Source organism: Anopheles funestus, chromosome 2RL (assembly GCF_943734845.2).
Source record: "Anopheles funestus chromosome 2RL, idAnoFuneDA-416_04, whole genome shotgun sequence".
NCBI lineage: Eukaryota > Metazoa > Arthropoda > Insecta > Diptera > Culicidae > Anopheles > Anopheles funestus.
In genome coordinates, this window is record NC_064598.1 from 3,507,478 (window position 1) to 3,525,811 (window position 18,334).

At 42.1% G+C, this 18,334-nt stretch overlaps 1 protein-coding gene across 3 annotated transcripts in view; it reads right to left on the bottom strand.

The window, feature by feature from the left end:
- LOC125774780 (uncharacterized) overlaps positions 1–18,334 on the bottom strand; it is a 105,281-nt gene that overhangs the window by 49,307 nt on the left and 37,640 nt on the right. For all 3 annotated transcript variants that reach the window (XM_049444999.1, XM_049444998.1, XM_049445000.1), the window contains 3 exons: positions 4,354–5,019; positions 2,702–3,017; positions 281–1,812 (listed from right to left, as the gene is read on the bottom strand). In XM_049444999.1, coding sequence (XP_049300956.1) covers positions 281–1,812; positions 2,702–3,017; positions 4,354–4,641 — 2,136 coding nt within the window. In that variant the 5' untranslated portion in view covers positions 4,642–5,019. The remainder of the gene's footprint in view (positions 1–280; positions 1,813–2,701; positions 3,018–4,353; positions 5,020–18,334) is intronic.

Consider the following 18,334-nt stretch of genomic DNA (forward strand, 5'->3'; position numbering starts at 1 on the left):
ACCAAACCAAAACAGATGCAGCAGTGCGTTTTTCTAAGAATCCCCATTCCCTGCGCCTACCGCCTCTAACACGGTCGATCAACAGTGAACTTGCGCACTGTATAATGAATATTGAATTCCAAGTGTTTGCATGCGAAGCTGCTGTAGAAGAATACAGTCAACTGAACTGGCGTTGGCGAACATTTGCCTCCTTTTCTACTAGCATAGACTGTCACCAACACGGATGCTGGCGCATTTATTCTGGCGCAATTTTTGCAATTGGTCCTCAGTGCGTACTTACCCGCGTTAAGGAGCTCTTTTTCTCCGTCTGCATCCTGCATTCGCCTTGGTCGCCCTCATCGTCCGAGTCGATCGGTGGCCTCGGTAGTGGTCGCTTCTCACTGCCACCGGACGCGCTTGGCACTTTGTACTGAAACACTTCGTTCTCCTCGATGCCGTACAGCGTGGGTGCCGGACGGTTTAGATGGACGTTCGACAGTGGGCCGGAAGAGTGGGAGGTGGTAGTGGTTGGAGCGTTGGTTCGTATTCTTGCCGTCGGTGTTGGCGACAAAGGCTCGGGTTTTGCTTTACCATCGTTCACTTGCCCTTCCATTGACGCATGCTGATTGCCCGTTGGTGGAAAGTTCTCATAAATATTCCGCTGTTCCTGATGGGCGTACTGATGCGGATAATGGTACGGCGGTGGTGGAGGAGGTGGAAACCATTGTGGTACGGTTTGTTGCGGATTGCGTCGCCGAAAGTAGGGTGAAAATCGGTCCCGATCATCCGGCGTTTCGAACGCTAACGAACCACCGAGCACGGCCAGCGATGAACTATCATCGAGACTTCCGAGCGAGTCATCCTGCAGCAGTGCAGGTGCAATTGCCTTACGCGTACCGGCCTGCTGCAGATCCGAGTTTGAGTGGAGTCGAGTGCCGGCACCGCGACCAGTACCACCCAACGCATGCAAATGGGCACGAAGGCCAAGATTAACGCTGGAAGAAGAAGCCGATTTGGTGACCGCACCCGGATGCGGATGATGCCAACGGGACTCCTGATCCCAGCTAGCCTGCTGTTGAGAATCCGATGTTCCCATCGTGGGTGGGAAACGACGGGGCCGTGGTACGGACGAGGGATATTTACGATCACCCACCTCACCCTGGAACGGTTTGGCCGAGGAGAGTGCTCCTTGCACGGGATGCTTACTATCAACGGTGGCTTTCAGCTGCAAACGCTCATCGCCGGCAATGTCCGGATTTGAAGCCCGAGGCGCTAGTATCGGGGCAATTCGTCCCATACGTCTTGCAGCATCATTCGATAGCCGACTTCCATTGGCTCGACGACGCTCGAATGGACTCGACGGTTTCTTGGAAGGGGCCGTCTTGATGTAATACCAATCGCTTAGTTTCCGCTGCTTAATTAGATCATCATCCTCTTCCACACCGATTTCGTGTTCCTGCTCCGGCCGCAGCATTTGCTGCTGCTGCTGCTCATGAAGTTGACGGTGATGACGATTCTGATGATGTTGGTTGGGTGCGCCGAATTCCTGTGTACTCAGATTTTCACCAACCCTTACATCACTATCCTGCCGGTGTCCCTGCTGTGGTTCCTCTTCAAACGATGCACTGTACGGGACCGTACATTCCACGGTTCCCGAGAGCGAAACCAACCCATCGGCGGATGGTACGGGAACGGCAGTACCGGCAGCAGAGGCTGCATTCCGGATGTTTCGTTGCGCTTGAAATGAATCCGATATTATGAGCGTTTTGAGTGCGTAGTTTAACTCTTCCAGCGACTCGTAGAAGCCCGACTGCTGACCTCCATCGCCATTATCTGCGAAAAGCATGAAGAAAGCATGGGAATGAAATCGTCAAGTATTTTAGTACCGCTGGCATTTCTATCCGGAAGCAAAGAGCAGCTTTTTTTTTGCACTTTCACAACTCATCGATAGTGGCGAACGGTCGCGTAAAAGCACAGGAAACGGGCTAGGGATAGTAATAAAGGCGGCGAATGCAATAAAGCAAATTCGGCTAAACATTCCTAAAGCGATCACGAATTCTTTGCCTGGACTTTCGATCCGAGGTAGCATCACAACTTAAGTTTAACGATTTGAGCTGTTTTTCTTTTCAAAATATTAACAAAACAGTTCTATATTCTGGTAGTCAATTGGTTTAAAGTGATTAAAAAGAAATTAAAAGATGCGTATATCATCAGCAATAATAATTTAACTTCAACCGTTTTGTTATATAGATTGCCTTCATTTATAATAAACGAATCGAAGCGTCCTGTTTAACTTTTTTAATTATTACAACAAAGATTGTAATTGCTTTCATCGAATGTAATTTTGAAATTGACAGCAAAGATAATTGAAACTGGTAGCATACATTTTGGACGATTCTTTTCTGTTGCGAAAAACCATACGTTTCACTTAACTCATACACATAATGGCTGAAAATCGAACTCATATCGAATTAATAAGTGTCAATGTTTTAACAAGCAGCGAAACGTGGACAGTTCCAGGAAAATTTGCTTTGCAACGAGTTTGCCGTCAATGTATGACGTACGAAAGTTAAATTTCAAGCGAACTACCAAAAAACCACCGTGACCGCAACATCTCACAACAAACCATTCCCTTAAAACACGCTGATGGGCTGTGTTTCGCCGAATGAAAAAAACCTGCCGCATTTTACGCAAACGTGTCGTGTCGTAAATAATCGCTTACCCAAATATGATTTCGATTTCGGCGATGGTGGACAGGAGAAGGTTCCCGTACTGACGCAATCCAGCAGCCCGTCGAGACTCATGGCATCGGTCGAGGTGCTTAAACAACTGGACGTTGCAAAGGATTGCAGCTGCTGGTGTGGTAGGAACTCTGGCTGGTCAAATTGTTGGTACTGATCGCCGTCGTGTGGTCGATGGCCCAACGGTACCCGCTGGTATGGATGGTCAGGATGGTGCTGCTGCTGCTGCTCCGGTTGCTGCCTTGTTTGGTACGGACCGACGGCACTGGTTGCAACCGATGATTGATTCAGGAGATGCTGCAATCGAAATGGCACATAAATCTGCTTTTAGTATTTATGAAAATGTGCTGTGTATTTTTCCACCTTTCCCATTGCGCATCGTGCGAGCGGTTGTGAGCCGTTCGTTCCTTCATGAAAAACGGATGTATTAGGCGTCGTTTCGAGCACATTCGTTTTGTTTGCCGTGCGGCTTACTCACAACCGAACCGATCGTTTGTGGAGCCATTTACTTAAATTTAATAAATAAATCAAAATCGATTGTGGTTGACTAAATTCATACCTAAAATTGCATTTTGGGTAGATATTCTTTGCTCGGAAAAAGCAGTCTATTTACATTTGTGTGCATAATTTTACTCACAGAAAAACGAAGGAGATTTTTATATTTTATGTGGCGCTGCTAGTACATCCTGTTTAACCTGTTAATTGCTTTATTTACTTGTATGAATTCAAACAAAGTTCATTTAAGATAAGTTCCTAACCTCATGTTGTATTGTGTTGCATACAACAGCACAAAACTCTATCAAAAAAGGTCTTTCAGCTTGGAGTAATAAATAAATCAAAAGCAATCACACGCTGGCTGATAGGTTTTTAACGTTGCATGATCAATCGTATCTAGCGGCATTGTGTTGCATTGTGTTCCATTTTCCTACACTCGTTTTGTAGCTGTTTTCGCAAATGAAGTTTTTAATAATTTATCCTCAGAACCAAGCAGATATATGAATAAAATAAAGCAATCTACGAATCAAAACGCTACCCGCCTATACACAAACCGCACGAATAATTACCTCGAAAGGGATTCATCTTCGTGAATTCGTAGTGTTTTCACCGAAGGGAAGGAAATGAATGCTATCTTGAGATATCTGAAGAATGTTATTCGTATTTTAGAAATAATGCTTTATTTTGTGATCCGTCAATTTCCTTGAATTCATCCTCTAACTGTACGTTAATGAAGTGATGGGTTTTTTTTGTTAATTTTGTGATCAAAAACAGCTTGAAGAATTTTTTATATCTTATTCAACTTTATACAATACAAAGTTATACAGTGACCCAATCTTGTCATCGATGCGGCAGAAACCTATTTACTATTATATCGGCTTTCTTTTGTTACGGCACAACATACCAAATTGCGAATGGCGAATGAATTGCTACTCGTTTTCACCTGATAAGTGTCCTAGCAAACAGGATCAGTGGTGAAAACCACATAACAAGAAATAAAATGTTTCGCAAACACGCCTAAATGTAGGCAGTACGGTTTGCACGGTTGCACCTATAACCAAAAAAAACCGAACTCACAAACCACCCTCTTAAACACACCCTGGAGGATAGGATTTCGTACCGGTCGACAAAAACTCACCTGAAATGGAGCCGCTTCCGAGTCGTAGCTTTCGTCGCTGCTCGAATAGCTCGAGGACGAGTAGCAGTGGCTACGATCGTACCAAGCTTTTGGCTGCTGGCCAACCACTTTCCCAAACAATCCCGCCCCGGCGTCGTTAGGCCCAGTAGCGATGGACGATTCCGAACCGTGACTGTGCCCGATCGTGACCACGGACTGGTCCGGGCTGGTACACCGTCTATGCGGTAGGCGCGTCCGACGTACGGGAATTCTCGAACGGAACGATGCGGATTTCCTCAGCGAAGACATTTTTCATTTCGTTCCCGTTTTGCGCCCATCCATTGCCGGTTTTGTTTGCTTCGGGGGTAATATGCGATAAGTGCGATGTTTCTACCGAACGGCAGCAAACAAAGCAAAAAAAAAGGAACTCGCCGTGCTGGTACAAACAACGCTTCCTTTCCGTGCGATATCTACGCACCGCAGCGGCCTATCGTCACACCGCCACACGCGCGTACACGTCGCCACAGGTTGCGCCGGGTGATAAAGAGGGCACTCGATTAGTTTCGACTTTTTTCACACCATTTTCCGGCCATCCTGCTTGCTGTGGTTGATGCGCCGACGGCAACGTTCGGCATCCGGAACGCTTATCCACGAGCTCGGGCACGTGCTGTTACGGTGATGGGAAAGCTATCGATAGAGAGAATGAGAGAAAAACAAAACAAAAGAAAACATAAGAACCAAACATAATAAACAAAAAAAAACAACGAAAGCTCTACAAAACAAAAAAACTTTATTTGGAAGAAATGTACTACTGCCAATGCGAACAAAATGTGCCAAACATGGAAAAACACACGCTACGGCTGTCTGTACTTTTTTCAACATAATCAAGATGCAAAAATAAATCATAATTGAATTTTCCACCTGCTCTTTCTCAACTTTCATTCTTTTCCAGCGGTTCTGCGCGCCCTGAAGACAAACAAGTCCTGTTAACAGTGGCTAAGCGCTAAAGCCACGCTAACCACAATCGTAAGTTCTCCGAGTGTGCGTAATCCGACAGATGTTACTTGCGTGTACAGCAGTGCTTCGAACTGCAGTCCACGAGCAATACGGTACGTGCCATTCGATGTGCCTTCCCATGAATATTGATATACTCGCGACCCTATTATCAGCCAACGCCATCATCATTCACCTATCGGAATGCCAAACATGCTTTCGTGCTTGGTTTTTCTTTTCAATATTAGCACGCTGGCAGACAGACGCTGGGTACAGGCGAATTATATCATACTTTTGGGGAACGTTTCGAGTGGAGTTTTGCTGGCTGTAAAATGTGAGTGACATGCATTGCTAAACTCAAACGATGTGAAACGAAAATGCGTTAATACAAATTCTTTCACTTAGCGACACATTTCTATCGCCTCGGCTACGAAGCTCGTGGAAAATGAGTCTTTTTGTGATGGAAGTAGAGTAAATGGATTTGAGTTGTTGCTTGAACGTATTCAATCGGCGTAATATTTCAAGCATGAAGTAACCATGGAAAGACCTGCAATAATTTATTTTTTAATTATATGCTCATTCTACTACGAATGGTGATGAATAGTGAAAATTTCAGATCAACAGTAGTGAACATCCTGCGCTGCTGTCAGTTTGAGTTTGCTTCTAATAGCCTTTAAAACCCAAGAGTCCCAGGCCAAACACACACAAATAGTTAAAAGCAATAAAAGAATAACCAAATCAAATAGAAAAAACTTTTTAGTACCAAAAAAAACATATCCTCGTCACAATATTGCTTCAACTAATTGCATGTTGATCATGTAAGTACCGTCCACCAGTCGTCACTCAGTTCAGAGGGAAAAACATTAAGCATCTGTGCTGGGTTCCGCATATATTTACATATGAAAGTCCATGCGATGCTCGATCTTTTCCAACCAAGTGAGCCCAATCAATCAATCTAATGAAAACGAAACAATCAGGAACAACATTTTAATCCCTCGTACGGGACTTACCGGACTTTCTGTTATTCCTAGCAGAAACCGACTGAACAAGGGTTGAAAGTATGTATGTTTGTGTCTGTGTGCGTGTTGAATTCTCCATTAAACGTACCATTCTGCCGGCACACAGCTGATAATCAATTAGCCTTCAAGGGCAGTGATGCGTGACATGCGTCCTATCCGCCATGGATGTCCACTTTCCCGTAAGCCTTTCCGTGCGAATGAATAAGTAAGCCAGCATCCGGGGGCCAACAGTTAAACCACCCTCCTGCCATAGGCGACTGTAAGCGACTTTTCTCGTGTTTGTCTTTTCTCTCGTCCGAATGCTTCTTAATTGCTTTGAGGACGACTCACGGCCATTCGGAAAGCGCGGACCATTGCCGTCCTCAGCCCTTTTGTCTGCAACCGAGCGGCTGGGCGTGCCGAGATTTATTGCCTATAATTTGTGTGACAATCGCAGACCAACTCAAAGATACAGTGCTTTACATACCGACACGAGGAAAGGAGAAAAAAGCACGCATACACATTTACTTCATTTGCTTTGTCACTCTTGTCAATGGAATAATGGTACAATGGGAGTTAAACTATTCAGCGCCAGTTGAGCGATTAATTAAAAACGCTAAAAACGGCTCAAACGTATGCGAGCGGCATGAAATAGGTCGCAGGCAGTTAATGTTTTTGGGGTTTTTTTGTTGTTGTGATGTAATTAATTACATTTCGAAGTTGGTTGAGAATTTTTGCTTACCAATGGAGACGCCTGGTACTTCAGTGATACCAATGGAGGCGCCCGGTACTTCAGTGATACTTCAGTGATAGTCGGGATATTATATGATAAATATATAACAATTACTACGCCATTTTAGGTATCGTCCACTGTATGCTATTGGAAATATTTTACTAACACTAACTACGATGGAAGTTCCAGCAGCTACACTCTTCCGATTATCCATCGAAAAATTGTTTCTTGATTCGTGAAATACAGACATTTTGTGATAGCATACAAGCTCGCAAGTGTAGAATTTTTGTTCGATCGTCGTTTCACTCGATGCTTCCATCGGACAAAACGTGACTAATGAATTTAATTCATTCTGCTTTAAACCTGTGACTGTAAGAAGCTTTGATTCGCTTGCCTACATTTCAGCAATGTCGATTTCAGATCAGCTCGAGGATCATCCTGCTCTATCGTACGCTGCCTCACGATGACGCCTTGCTAGCTCCTATTGCGAACGCCAATTTGATCCTTCGTTTAAAACCAATTTTCCTTCCCAATGAATATGAATAAATCATTTCCTGTGTTCCCCCGATTTCGGTTTCGGTGTTCGGTGAAGCCACACGAAGATGGATTTCCACAATCCGCCTCGTTGCGTTTTTTCCTTTATTTTTTTATTTTATTTTCTACACTACTTTTTGGGCTTTTATTAGTCTTCACATTGAAGTACTGACGTAGGGTTTTTTTATGGATCTTCTCGTTGCAGGAAGCAAAACCCCGAGTAAAAGGACCGTATCATTGGAGATGGGAGATTCGTTCCAGCGGGTAAGGTACACTTCAAACTGCTAGTAAAATCGAGCAAACCATTGCATCGTGCCATCACGTTGCATTCCGACGGCACTGGTGGATCAAATCCCCGGTTCAGACCCGTACCTTACCCGTCATATTCTCTTCCTTTGCGCTATGCGGTAAACGGTGGATAAATTTTTTCACCTTACGATCGGATGCGAAAGATAGGCACAGTTTCCGCTTGATTATAATTTATGTCGGCCTTTTGGTTTGTGTGCCCCGGTAGTTGTGCGAATGCCTTTTACGAGCTGAAAGGTTGGAAGTTAGATGTGGGCTACAGAGGGAGAAAAAAAGCTGCAAAAGCCCTTTTATTAGATTACATTTTACGATGTACCGCGTAGCGCGCATATAAATTATTCGTTTTTTCTATTGCACTCCGGTGGAAACTGTTACACATCGGAAGGAAAATTTTAATATTTTTTGCTCATTTTATTTTATGTCTCGCTTCTTTTGTACTAACAGTTTGGTTTCATTAAATCACAAAACGATTGAATTGGGATTTTTATATAAAGAAGTGTTTAATTGGCAATAATAACATCAAACTATTTATAATAAATGCTTTATACCTGTTCAAGTGCTACCAAATGGTTTAATCATTAAAAAAGGAATAGTACAACATGAAAAAACAACAAACATGTCAAAGAAAAAGAACAACCAGGCTAAACTTAAGCTTTGACCTTATTGTTGGTTAGCAGATAAAATGTAACACTCGGTCATAGTTTTGATGCAGATGCCAAATTTAAATGTCTCCATCACACGGTGCATAACCCAAAGCTACAAACCAGGATCGTTAACGGTAAACATCTCGTGAAGCGTATGGTTCGAAGGGGAAACTTTACCAATTCTGCTACCTAATGGTCCAACACGTTTAACTCTTGCCATAAAACGAATCCTTCCCAATTACAAAAGCATCATTTCACGGCAGACAACACACCATCGCCAAGGAAGGCGTTCTATACGTGCGATACCTTCGCGCCATCAAGATCTGTCTTTGTGCAAGCCAATATAAGCTGGTATCGCATGCAGTGCATGACTTCTAAAGTCAACTAATTGCTTCATCACGGCAGAACGTTCGTAACGCGACGGTTTCATCGTGCTAGCTGCCATGCACAGGGAACATTTCAACTTCACCGATGGCGGGGATGGCGACATCCGCCAGCCACAACTGAGCATTTGGTCGCCTGAGGGAAAATCAATTAGCATCATTATTTATGTAGGAAATGATTTCTCATTAAGCTGTGTGCCTTATCATCACTCCATTTGACTAGCGAGTGTGTGCGCTAATGAATTTATGATGAATCAGCAGCACTATGTTGCACTGCGTTGAATACACACACAGACACACATGTGGGCAGAATCCCACTACCTCAACAATCATGATCATTTGTCTAGGTTGCAAATATTTACCATCCAACGGTCCTTTCGGATCTTTCCTTTGCGCTGCACAACGAATTTTGTGTAATAAATTCAGGTATAGATCAATGAAGAGCACTGTTTTGTAATGAAAAACAAAATAAGTTTACTTCAAATTTACTTTACTTTACTTAATTCATGAAGAATGGCTGGCTATCACCAAGCAAGGGAAAAATCGCCTTTAATATTATGCATCGTTAAGTAACAAATAATAAACAGTATAAAATTCAAACCCCTTGGCGGCACTAAATACTAACATTAAACTCTCAGCAAAAACCTCTAAACTTTAAAGCAATAAAAGCGATACCAAATATTATCCTTCTTGCGCTTACAAAAACACAATCCTGTGTAAAATACGTAGCACAACAATAACCCTGAGGGCAGGCATAAAAACGCATGACGAGCAGCAGTACAATCTGGCATAATGTAATAACAATTGGTCTGACTCTGTTTTCGCACAGGTAATCCAACTCTGCAACAACCTTCACAGCTGGACACAACCGCCCCACCACTCACACCCCGCTAGCAGAGACCGTTTTCAATCAACTAAAAGCATTTTGTTTCCAAATCACCCATCACCACCTGACCGACACGTTCCGGCACACACACACACACAACGAAAAAAAAATCATGCCACTTTTCCAAGGTGTAAAAGGAAACGAAAACTCTAACCACAACCGTCCGAATGAGCGTTAGAATGAGTGCTGAAAAGATCGTCTTTTCGGCGCACTTTACGATAATTGTGTACCATATGTTATGATTAACAACATGACCGGTGGACGTAGCATTACTGAAACCGGTTTTTGTGGAAGTTAACAACACCAGGAAAGTTTCCAGGGTCTGTTTCGGTGTTGATCATAACGGACGAGCGCTGCATAGGCTAAGCAGCTACTAAACGGCACTTGTATGTTTTTGGGTCCATGAACCAATGAACTCCAACCATTCCCACGATCATTATGCCAACGGTGCAACGGTAACGATGACGCACGATGGGGCCACAGACTTTTATCGGTATGATTTAAATGTGTACGTGTTGCGGTGCTGCAGCAAGTTAAACGCTCCTACATAAGAGTCTCGTAGCCGATCGGTCAGTTTTCGAAAAGTTTTATCGAATCTGTAACCCCCGGGGGGGAAGGGGATGGGCGGGGGGTGGAAAGGTGGTAAACATAAAAATACATTGCTCTGAAAGGTTGCTTTTATCACACCAACCGCAACAGAAAACGGTTCTCACGCGTTTACTCCACTTCACACTGTGGATACGTTTGAATCGACAACATTTTCTTTGTTATTCGGTCTAATGCTTGTGAAAAGGGAAAACAAAAGGCACCCAAAAACCCCTTCCTTCCTTCTAAATTGTGTCAATTCCGGCTGACCCAAACGACTCCATCTTACACACTCCCATGTATGTAGGAAGGATCTCACTCCTTAAGAAGGACCCCCGGAAAGCAGAACGAATATTTTCGAATCAATTTGATGCTTAAGCTTCACAGGCACGTCTGAACGATTTCGATTCCGGGTTCCGAGCACCGGAAAGGGAAGCATACGACGCCAACATGCTCTCTTCCGCTCACTCTTTGCCATCGTTTTCTTTGTCACCACCAAACCATCTTATTTATTGCCTTTGGGTTATATTAGAAGCCCTCGGCTCTTCTGGCTGGATGGGCGAGTTCTCAGAACCGTCCACTACATGGTATTGCGATATAGCTTACTTCCAACAAGCGAGTAGAAGGTAAGGAAGTTTTTTTTTTCGGGGCCGGAGGATGGGAAAGAATAATTTACTTTCCGTGTGTAGCATAAGCCACCAACCAACCAGCATTGCCGTCGATTCCAAACGGTCCCAAGCGAATTCTGCCGGATGGTCCCATCCCGTTACTTGCTGTCCTATTACTTGACCGGTGAATGGCAGGAGTTCGGCTATAGTTTTCGTGCATAAATTTCAACGCACCTTCCCCAGACTGGCCCACCAGACCATCCCGTTCTCGGTTTGCGTTATGCAGTAATGTCGCTTCACATACGGTTCTGGTTTTAACGATACGTCTGGGTTTTTTGGCGACAAGTGAGCGAATGTCTGTTGTGGCACTGTTGAACGTTTCTAAGATGCTGTGCCCAAAAAGGATGAAGCGTCCGAGGTGGAACGGAATGGCTTGAACGCCCGGTTTGGTGCGTGTGTTTGATGAACGGTTATTGCATCTTCCATTAGGCTTACGTATTTTGCACAGTGAAGATCTGCGGACAAAGAAACATACGCTGCCAATTTTACGTTTGCGAAAGGTTTTTCAAGCTAAAGTCACACAAGAAAATGGATTGCCATAAACAAAATGTAAAAGAACAATGTGGCTGAATCAACAAACTAATCTTTAGGAGCAATTTCTGCTGCTCATAATACTGAACATTGTGTTAGTCCCACCATCATGCATCATTAAACGGCTCGAATCAAGCAATCAAACATTCTGTTGCTTGTTTTTTTTATTGTGCAGTACGTTGTATAATGTGTGCAAGTATCTGATATCGATATAAAAGTTTCTTTTCACTCAAATAATGCTTTAAATAAAAAAAAGAATAATAAATCATAAAAAATAACAAAAATTCAGTTAGTTCAGCCTTAGTTTTTTTTGAGTAATTTTGAAAAATATCAAATTGATTTCTTTTAATGCGATTTGGTTGAAATATGTTCCTTTTCACTCAAATAATGCTTTAAATAGAAGAAAGCATAAAAAATAAGAAAAAAATAAAAAACATCTAAAAACTCGAAAATTTCTTCTTCTGCCTTGGTTTTTTATTGGGAAATTTAGCAAAATTTTAAAAATTGATTTATTTCGATGCGAATGGGTTGGAATAAGTTTCTTTTCACTCAAATAACACTTTAAATAGAAGAAATCATAAAAAAAAGAAAAAAATTAAAAAATTCTAAAAACTTGAAAATTTCCTAAGGGGTTAGCTTTGTTTTTTTTTGGGAAATTTTGAAAAATTTTAAAAATTGATTTATTTTGATGCGAATTGCTTGCAATAAGTTTCTTTTCACTCAAATATCGCTTTAAATAGAAGAAAGCATAAAAAATAAGAAAAAAATAAAAAAATTCTGAAAACCCGAAAATTTCCTAAGGGGTTAGCCTTGCCATTTTTTTGGGAAATTTTGCAAAATTTTAAAAATTGATTTATTTTAATGCCAATTGGTTGAAATAGGTTTCTTTTCACTCAAATAATACTTTAAATTAAAAAAAAGAATTCAAAATTATTAAAAAATAAAAAAAAATCTAAAAATGTATTCCGTTTCTGCTTATGTGTATCAAACGTTTCGTTTCAACTCATTTTTGTTTCAACTCACGTATTTACTCTTTTTGCGACTCGACTCACCACGGCTACTCCGTGGTTCCGAAATGAGTCGTTAAACGAGCTGACTCTTAATAACGACTCATTCACTCTGAGTTGATTCACTAAAAAGAGTTGTTATTCTCATCTCTCAACAATACCCAGGGAAAGTCCCTGTGGAGCAATGTTTGATTTTCGAAGATGACATTTCGGGAAGTTTTATCGTGAGAAGTATTGTCATTCCACAGTCTCCAATGCGCAATGAAAGCAATGAAAGAGGTGAAAGTAATCTGTCCATTAACTAACCAATATAAACTCAGGTTCTAGGATAAGCATTCACTCATGAAGAGGCCACCACACAAAGCCACAACATTTCCCTATCGCACTGCAATTGAGAATTCATGCAATCCCATGACAAAAGTGTTAATTATCCTTCGCAGCGGTACGATACCAGAGTGTCATCATACCCTACAGGTTTGTTGAACCAGTGTGAAGGAAAAACGGGCAGATATCGCGCACATTAGCTAAAACACACTCATACAATCACGCATGACCGTGGGTGGCTGTTAACACCACGTGCAAGCGCGACGATAAATTCATTAGCCATCCAAGAAGATCGTTCCGAACCTCCCACCCGAGGTTCGGTCTATTGTACCGGTTGATATTGTGTACGCGCTTGCACTGCTCGTGCACACCGGAACCGGAAAACGGTTTACCTTGCATAAATAATTATGCATCTTAGGGATGCATAATTTATTCGACGAAATTAGCTTGAGCTGGGCGGGCAGCAAACGATGGACAAGCGCGAAAGCTTATCCCATTCCACGTATTTACATACAAAACACACACACACACGCTAATAGTTAGAGGGCAGATTCTGGGAAGATCCTTTAGTTGCCCGAGTAGGTAGATCCGTGGTTCGCTGGTTTGTTAGTTACCGATTACCGGGACTTTCTGGCAATGGTGTGTTGGTGTGCTGGCATTTTGCTTCGTAATTAACCTTCGCCAATCTTCGGAGTTTCAAATGCGTTACCTGCGTTACGGAGCATCCTAATATCGGACTCACTTGCAATGTGGTGATTCGTTACCGCGGACAATTAGCTATTAGACGACGAACATTGTTCGGTTGTAAAGTTTTACCCAAATTTAAATTTAGCTTTAATGCTTAAACTATCCACTTATAATTTTAGTTTTTTAACAAAAAACTTTTTAAATGAATATTCCTCAAGTGTAAAGCAACTGTTGTAGTTCTTTCTAAAATATAAAAAAAAATCATTTTAATAATAGTTATCATACTCTCTTCAAAGAACATGTTCAAAACACCAGTAATGTCAACAGCACAAAGACAAAGAACGCTTACGGTTGACCGGGAAATTAACCTCAAGTCTCCATGATAATCTCGGTGCTTGCCTTGGTGCCAGCCACCAATTTCCTTCGCTTCATTCCGCAAAGCTGTTACTAAATGCGATCCTCGTTAAGGGCAATGCCGATGGCAGTACTGAAAGGAAAATGGTACAGGAAAAAAAAAACGCTTACACCCCTGATACCTGACCTGGCCACCGTATCGATAACCGCCACTTTTGGAAGAGATTTCCATTTGACGTTTGTCCCGCCCATTCCCAGTTGTTCTTATTCCACTTTATCCAGCCGGCAGCTGGCTTCAAACGATACGCTGGATACGTGATAATGGCAAAGTCTTAATTGAAAATCGGGCAGCACAATGTTCGTGACCCTGTGTGCACTCGTGTTCGCGGGTGACGTTAAGCTTCGCCTCGTGCCTTCGTGATTGCTCCCAGGAGCACCGTTCCAGGCAGCAAACAATGGCACTTACCCGTGCGCCGTGCGCGCCTGTCGGCCAGTGTTGCGCTACCGATATTAGCATTATTAGCATTATTAAAACAACTTTTATCGTTTTGTCTTGCGTGTCCATTTTACGGTTCAAATGCGACCAAACTGCCCGCAGCGTGGCGCTGGTGTAATCAGTGAAAGGACCACCGATGGTTTGAAAATGGCTGAACTTTCGGGATCATAATGGGAATTCACGATACGATTGGGATGGAAAAATAAAACTTAAAGTTTCCCGTACCTGGTTTAACAAACCAGCAGTCAATCATGCTTACAAAGCAAGAACGAAAATAAACGCACAAGTATGTTTGTGCAGTAAATTCTCTATTGTATTCGCGAAAAGAGAGAGAGAGAAAAAAATAAAACCGAACATTATCATAGGCTCTGCAAAGTTCGAACAAAAGCATAAATAAAAGAAAGCGTGCTAACAACAGAAAAGCATAATTATTTCGCACTACCAAACAATATCCGAACGGGAGGTAAAAGAGAAGGAGGAGGAACAAGTTTTAATTATTAGCCTGACTTAATTAAGGTCAAGTTACCCGTCCGATGCTGCCGGAACAACCGGAAAATGCCAGTGTGCAATACGTTCCGAACGAGTTTCCTATCCGACTGCGTTTGTGTTGATGCATCCTTTAAAATCATTCCAGCCCAGTGCCATTTACTGCTATTCCATCCTGCTCAAACAATGGAAAATGCTAACCAGCTGAGCCCAGGCCGTGCGCATTCCATACGCAAATGTTTAATGCACGCAGTGGCAGTGGCGTTAATAAGAAATGAATAAAAAAAGAAGAAAAAAACTTTTTTAAAGTCAATGTTTATTTTGCATGATTTATGAGGCAAATTATGTTTTCTTTTCTGTGCAATGCCTTCGTCCTGCTATGGTTTAATGTTTCAAATTACTATTTTATAAAAATATATTTCTTTCATTTTATTAATCATACACCAACCTTCTTTTAGCTTTGAATTAATTGGTGAACTAATCTTGTGTTTATCAATGCATTGTGGTAAAAATTGAGAAGCTAATAGAATCCTTAACATTGAATTCAGTATCAATTAACACTTTCAACAGAATCAATTTTGACTAAGTTAAGTCCAAAAACTGTTGAGAACTCCCGATCTACCTAGACAAATTCGCCTTTTAGTTGGACCATATCCAGAAAATGCTCCAACTCAAAAATATAGTAAAAAAAAGTTTTATATTTATGCAAAATTTCACACTTTGGCTACTACGAACAACATGTAAAGGATTTTTTTTGTGTGTTCCAGTTTTGAGTTAAAACCGGAAAAGTGCTTATTTCTACTTTAGAATTTCCATCCTTTGCTTTTTGCTCATACACACTTTCAACACTTAACTATTGGCTCAATCTCCACTCCATAAACTTACTTCCCTCGGGGGCGATTTTTTCATGATTGCCAGGAAAATTTGCTTACATGCTCATGTTCCCTGTTTAAGCAGCTGTGCATCGTAAAGGTATGTATAATAATGCTTTGAAGGAGCAGCAGCAGTTTTTGCTTAACATTCCATCATAGAAACATACCTCGTTTATGGCACGGTCTCAAGGTTTTTGTTCGTCCAATTCGTATCCCCCTTGCAAATGATCCACCGCAGGGCGTTTCGCGATGTGATCGACGCACTAAAAACCGACCAGACAAGACACCCAACAAAAGGCAAAAAGCAAAAAGGAACCCATCGAAAACGTACAACAATAACACACCATCATGCCAAGTGGTGTCGCGTTCGATTGTCGCCCGGATGGACCTGTTTTTTCTCTTTCTCTCTCTCTCTCTCCGTCTCCATTTCGCACCGTATTCGTCTCGTACAAGGCCAGATGACCGACATTCCGCCAAGACGTCTTTCTCGAGTGTCCAAATATGGGATCGGTGGTCTGCTTTTGTGCAGCAAAACAACATCTTTTGCCCGTACTTTAGACGGTCCGCCCCGTTTGCCAAAAAAGGAAACAAAACATGCCGTAACCCGTCCACCTAATTGTTTGTCGGTTGGGGACAGAATGGAAAGAAACTTAAGCTGTGTAGGCCAACATGAGGTACGTGTGTCCGTGATTGCAGCGGCTCTCCCCTCCCGGTTGCATTATTCTGTGCAAGGCACATTTTATATGATAAAGATAACACAGCTTGTGATGGTTAGTTGCGACATAGGATGAGAACGAACAGAAGTTTGTCGGTCGGTTGTGAATGGAAATGTGGTTTAGCATGGTGAAGGAAAAACTTTACCCACACACACACACACACACACAACACATTGTACCGTAAATTTAAATGTGCAAAGTTTCCGATTCCAACAATTGACGGAAAATATTTTTCATAAAGAAAACTTTCAGCAAGGTTGATCGTCAAAAAGCGATCGAGTTAAAAACTCTTCTTCTAACAGGAACAACAGTACAATTATTAAGTTCTAAAATGCTCTAAATTAGAACCATTTTAGTTAAAACATTACAATTTCATGAGTCTATAAAACTCGTCTATAAAGAACATAAATAAAGAACAAAAACTCTATTCAATTTCATAATTTTGATAATCATGAACGTGACCGGAATGGTAATTCGCCCCCAAATGTATGCAATACCCACGGCATAATTAACTTAATTAAATTAATGTTTTTCAAGTATTAGCATGTATTCAAAACCACTCGTAGCCGTATTTTCTTTTCGTTTTTTCATGTGACTTTTCTTTCAACGCCGCGAATGAATGAGCCAACAAAGGATTCTTTTAACCTTCGTTCACACAAATCAACAAGGATTCGCAAAACCTATTATTTTTATTGATGGAACTTGTTCAAACACACACAGGCATCATATGATGGGATATGCCAACAGTAGCCCGAGTAGTGCACCATCCATACAGAGCTTACCGTATGCAAATGCATTAATGTAAAAGCGCTTTTCCATACCGCTCCTTTCTGGCAATTTTTGCCCTTTTTCCTACTCCCCTTCCTCCCCCTTTCCCTTCCAGCATCCATTACCCACAACAACGCAGGTGTTGTCGAACGCTATTCCATTTTGGCGAGATTACACTTTTCAGCGTGTTCGTATCTAAATTGCTCGCGTGTTTTTGTTTCGTTCTATTATCTCCTGTTTTTCCTACCTGCGGTATATGGATGTTGCACTGTTACGTGCAAAAACATTCACCGTACTAGGGAATGCAGGTTGATCCACTCCGGAGTGCAAGGGTGTTGATGTTTTGGGGGAAAAATGCACCAAGCCAGGCACGGCCACACCAAGCAAACGTGTCTCGCGTTGATTATTTTTCGTGTTTACTTAAGCGTATGTGTGTGTGTGTGTGTGTCGGTATGCTTTCAACCCCACTCCTCTCACCCTCCTCCTCCACCATTGGTGTTATTGCCAATACACGCGGTGTTAGTATTTTCCAACATATTCTCTCTGCAGGAAGTAGTGCACGCCATCGTGTGGTTTTTACCTTTCTTCTTTGAAACTAATGAAAAAACATTTTTGAACGCTTCATTCGAACTGCACTTTATCCCTTCGCACATACAATCCGTGCGCCACTGGACAAAAAAACAAAACACACACACAGCACTTAACACGGTAAAAAATATACAACAGTTTCCTCTCGGTGTAAGAGTGAATGTTGAAAAATGCCACAAACTTGATCCTTTCCTGCAACACTACACCAACCTAGGTATCCAAGCAACGGGCAGTCCGAGAGACGGAGAGCGAGGCAGAACGAGCGAGAAAAAGTTATAAGCGGTACACATCTTCCTTTTAACAACGCACACTCCCATGTGATAAATAGTGGATATAATCGTTTAAACATAAAAGCATCCAAAACTTCATCCAGGCGACCCGGTCCTACGGGTGCATTCGCCGTTGCCAGTCAACAACACTGTTGTAGATAGATACGTTAAATG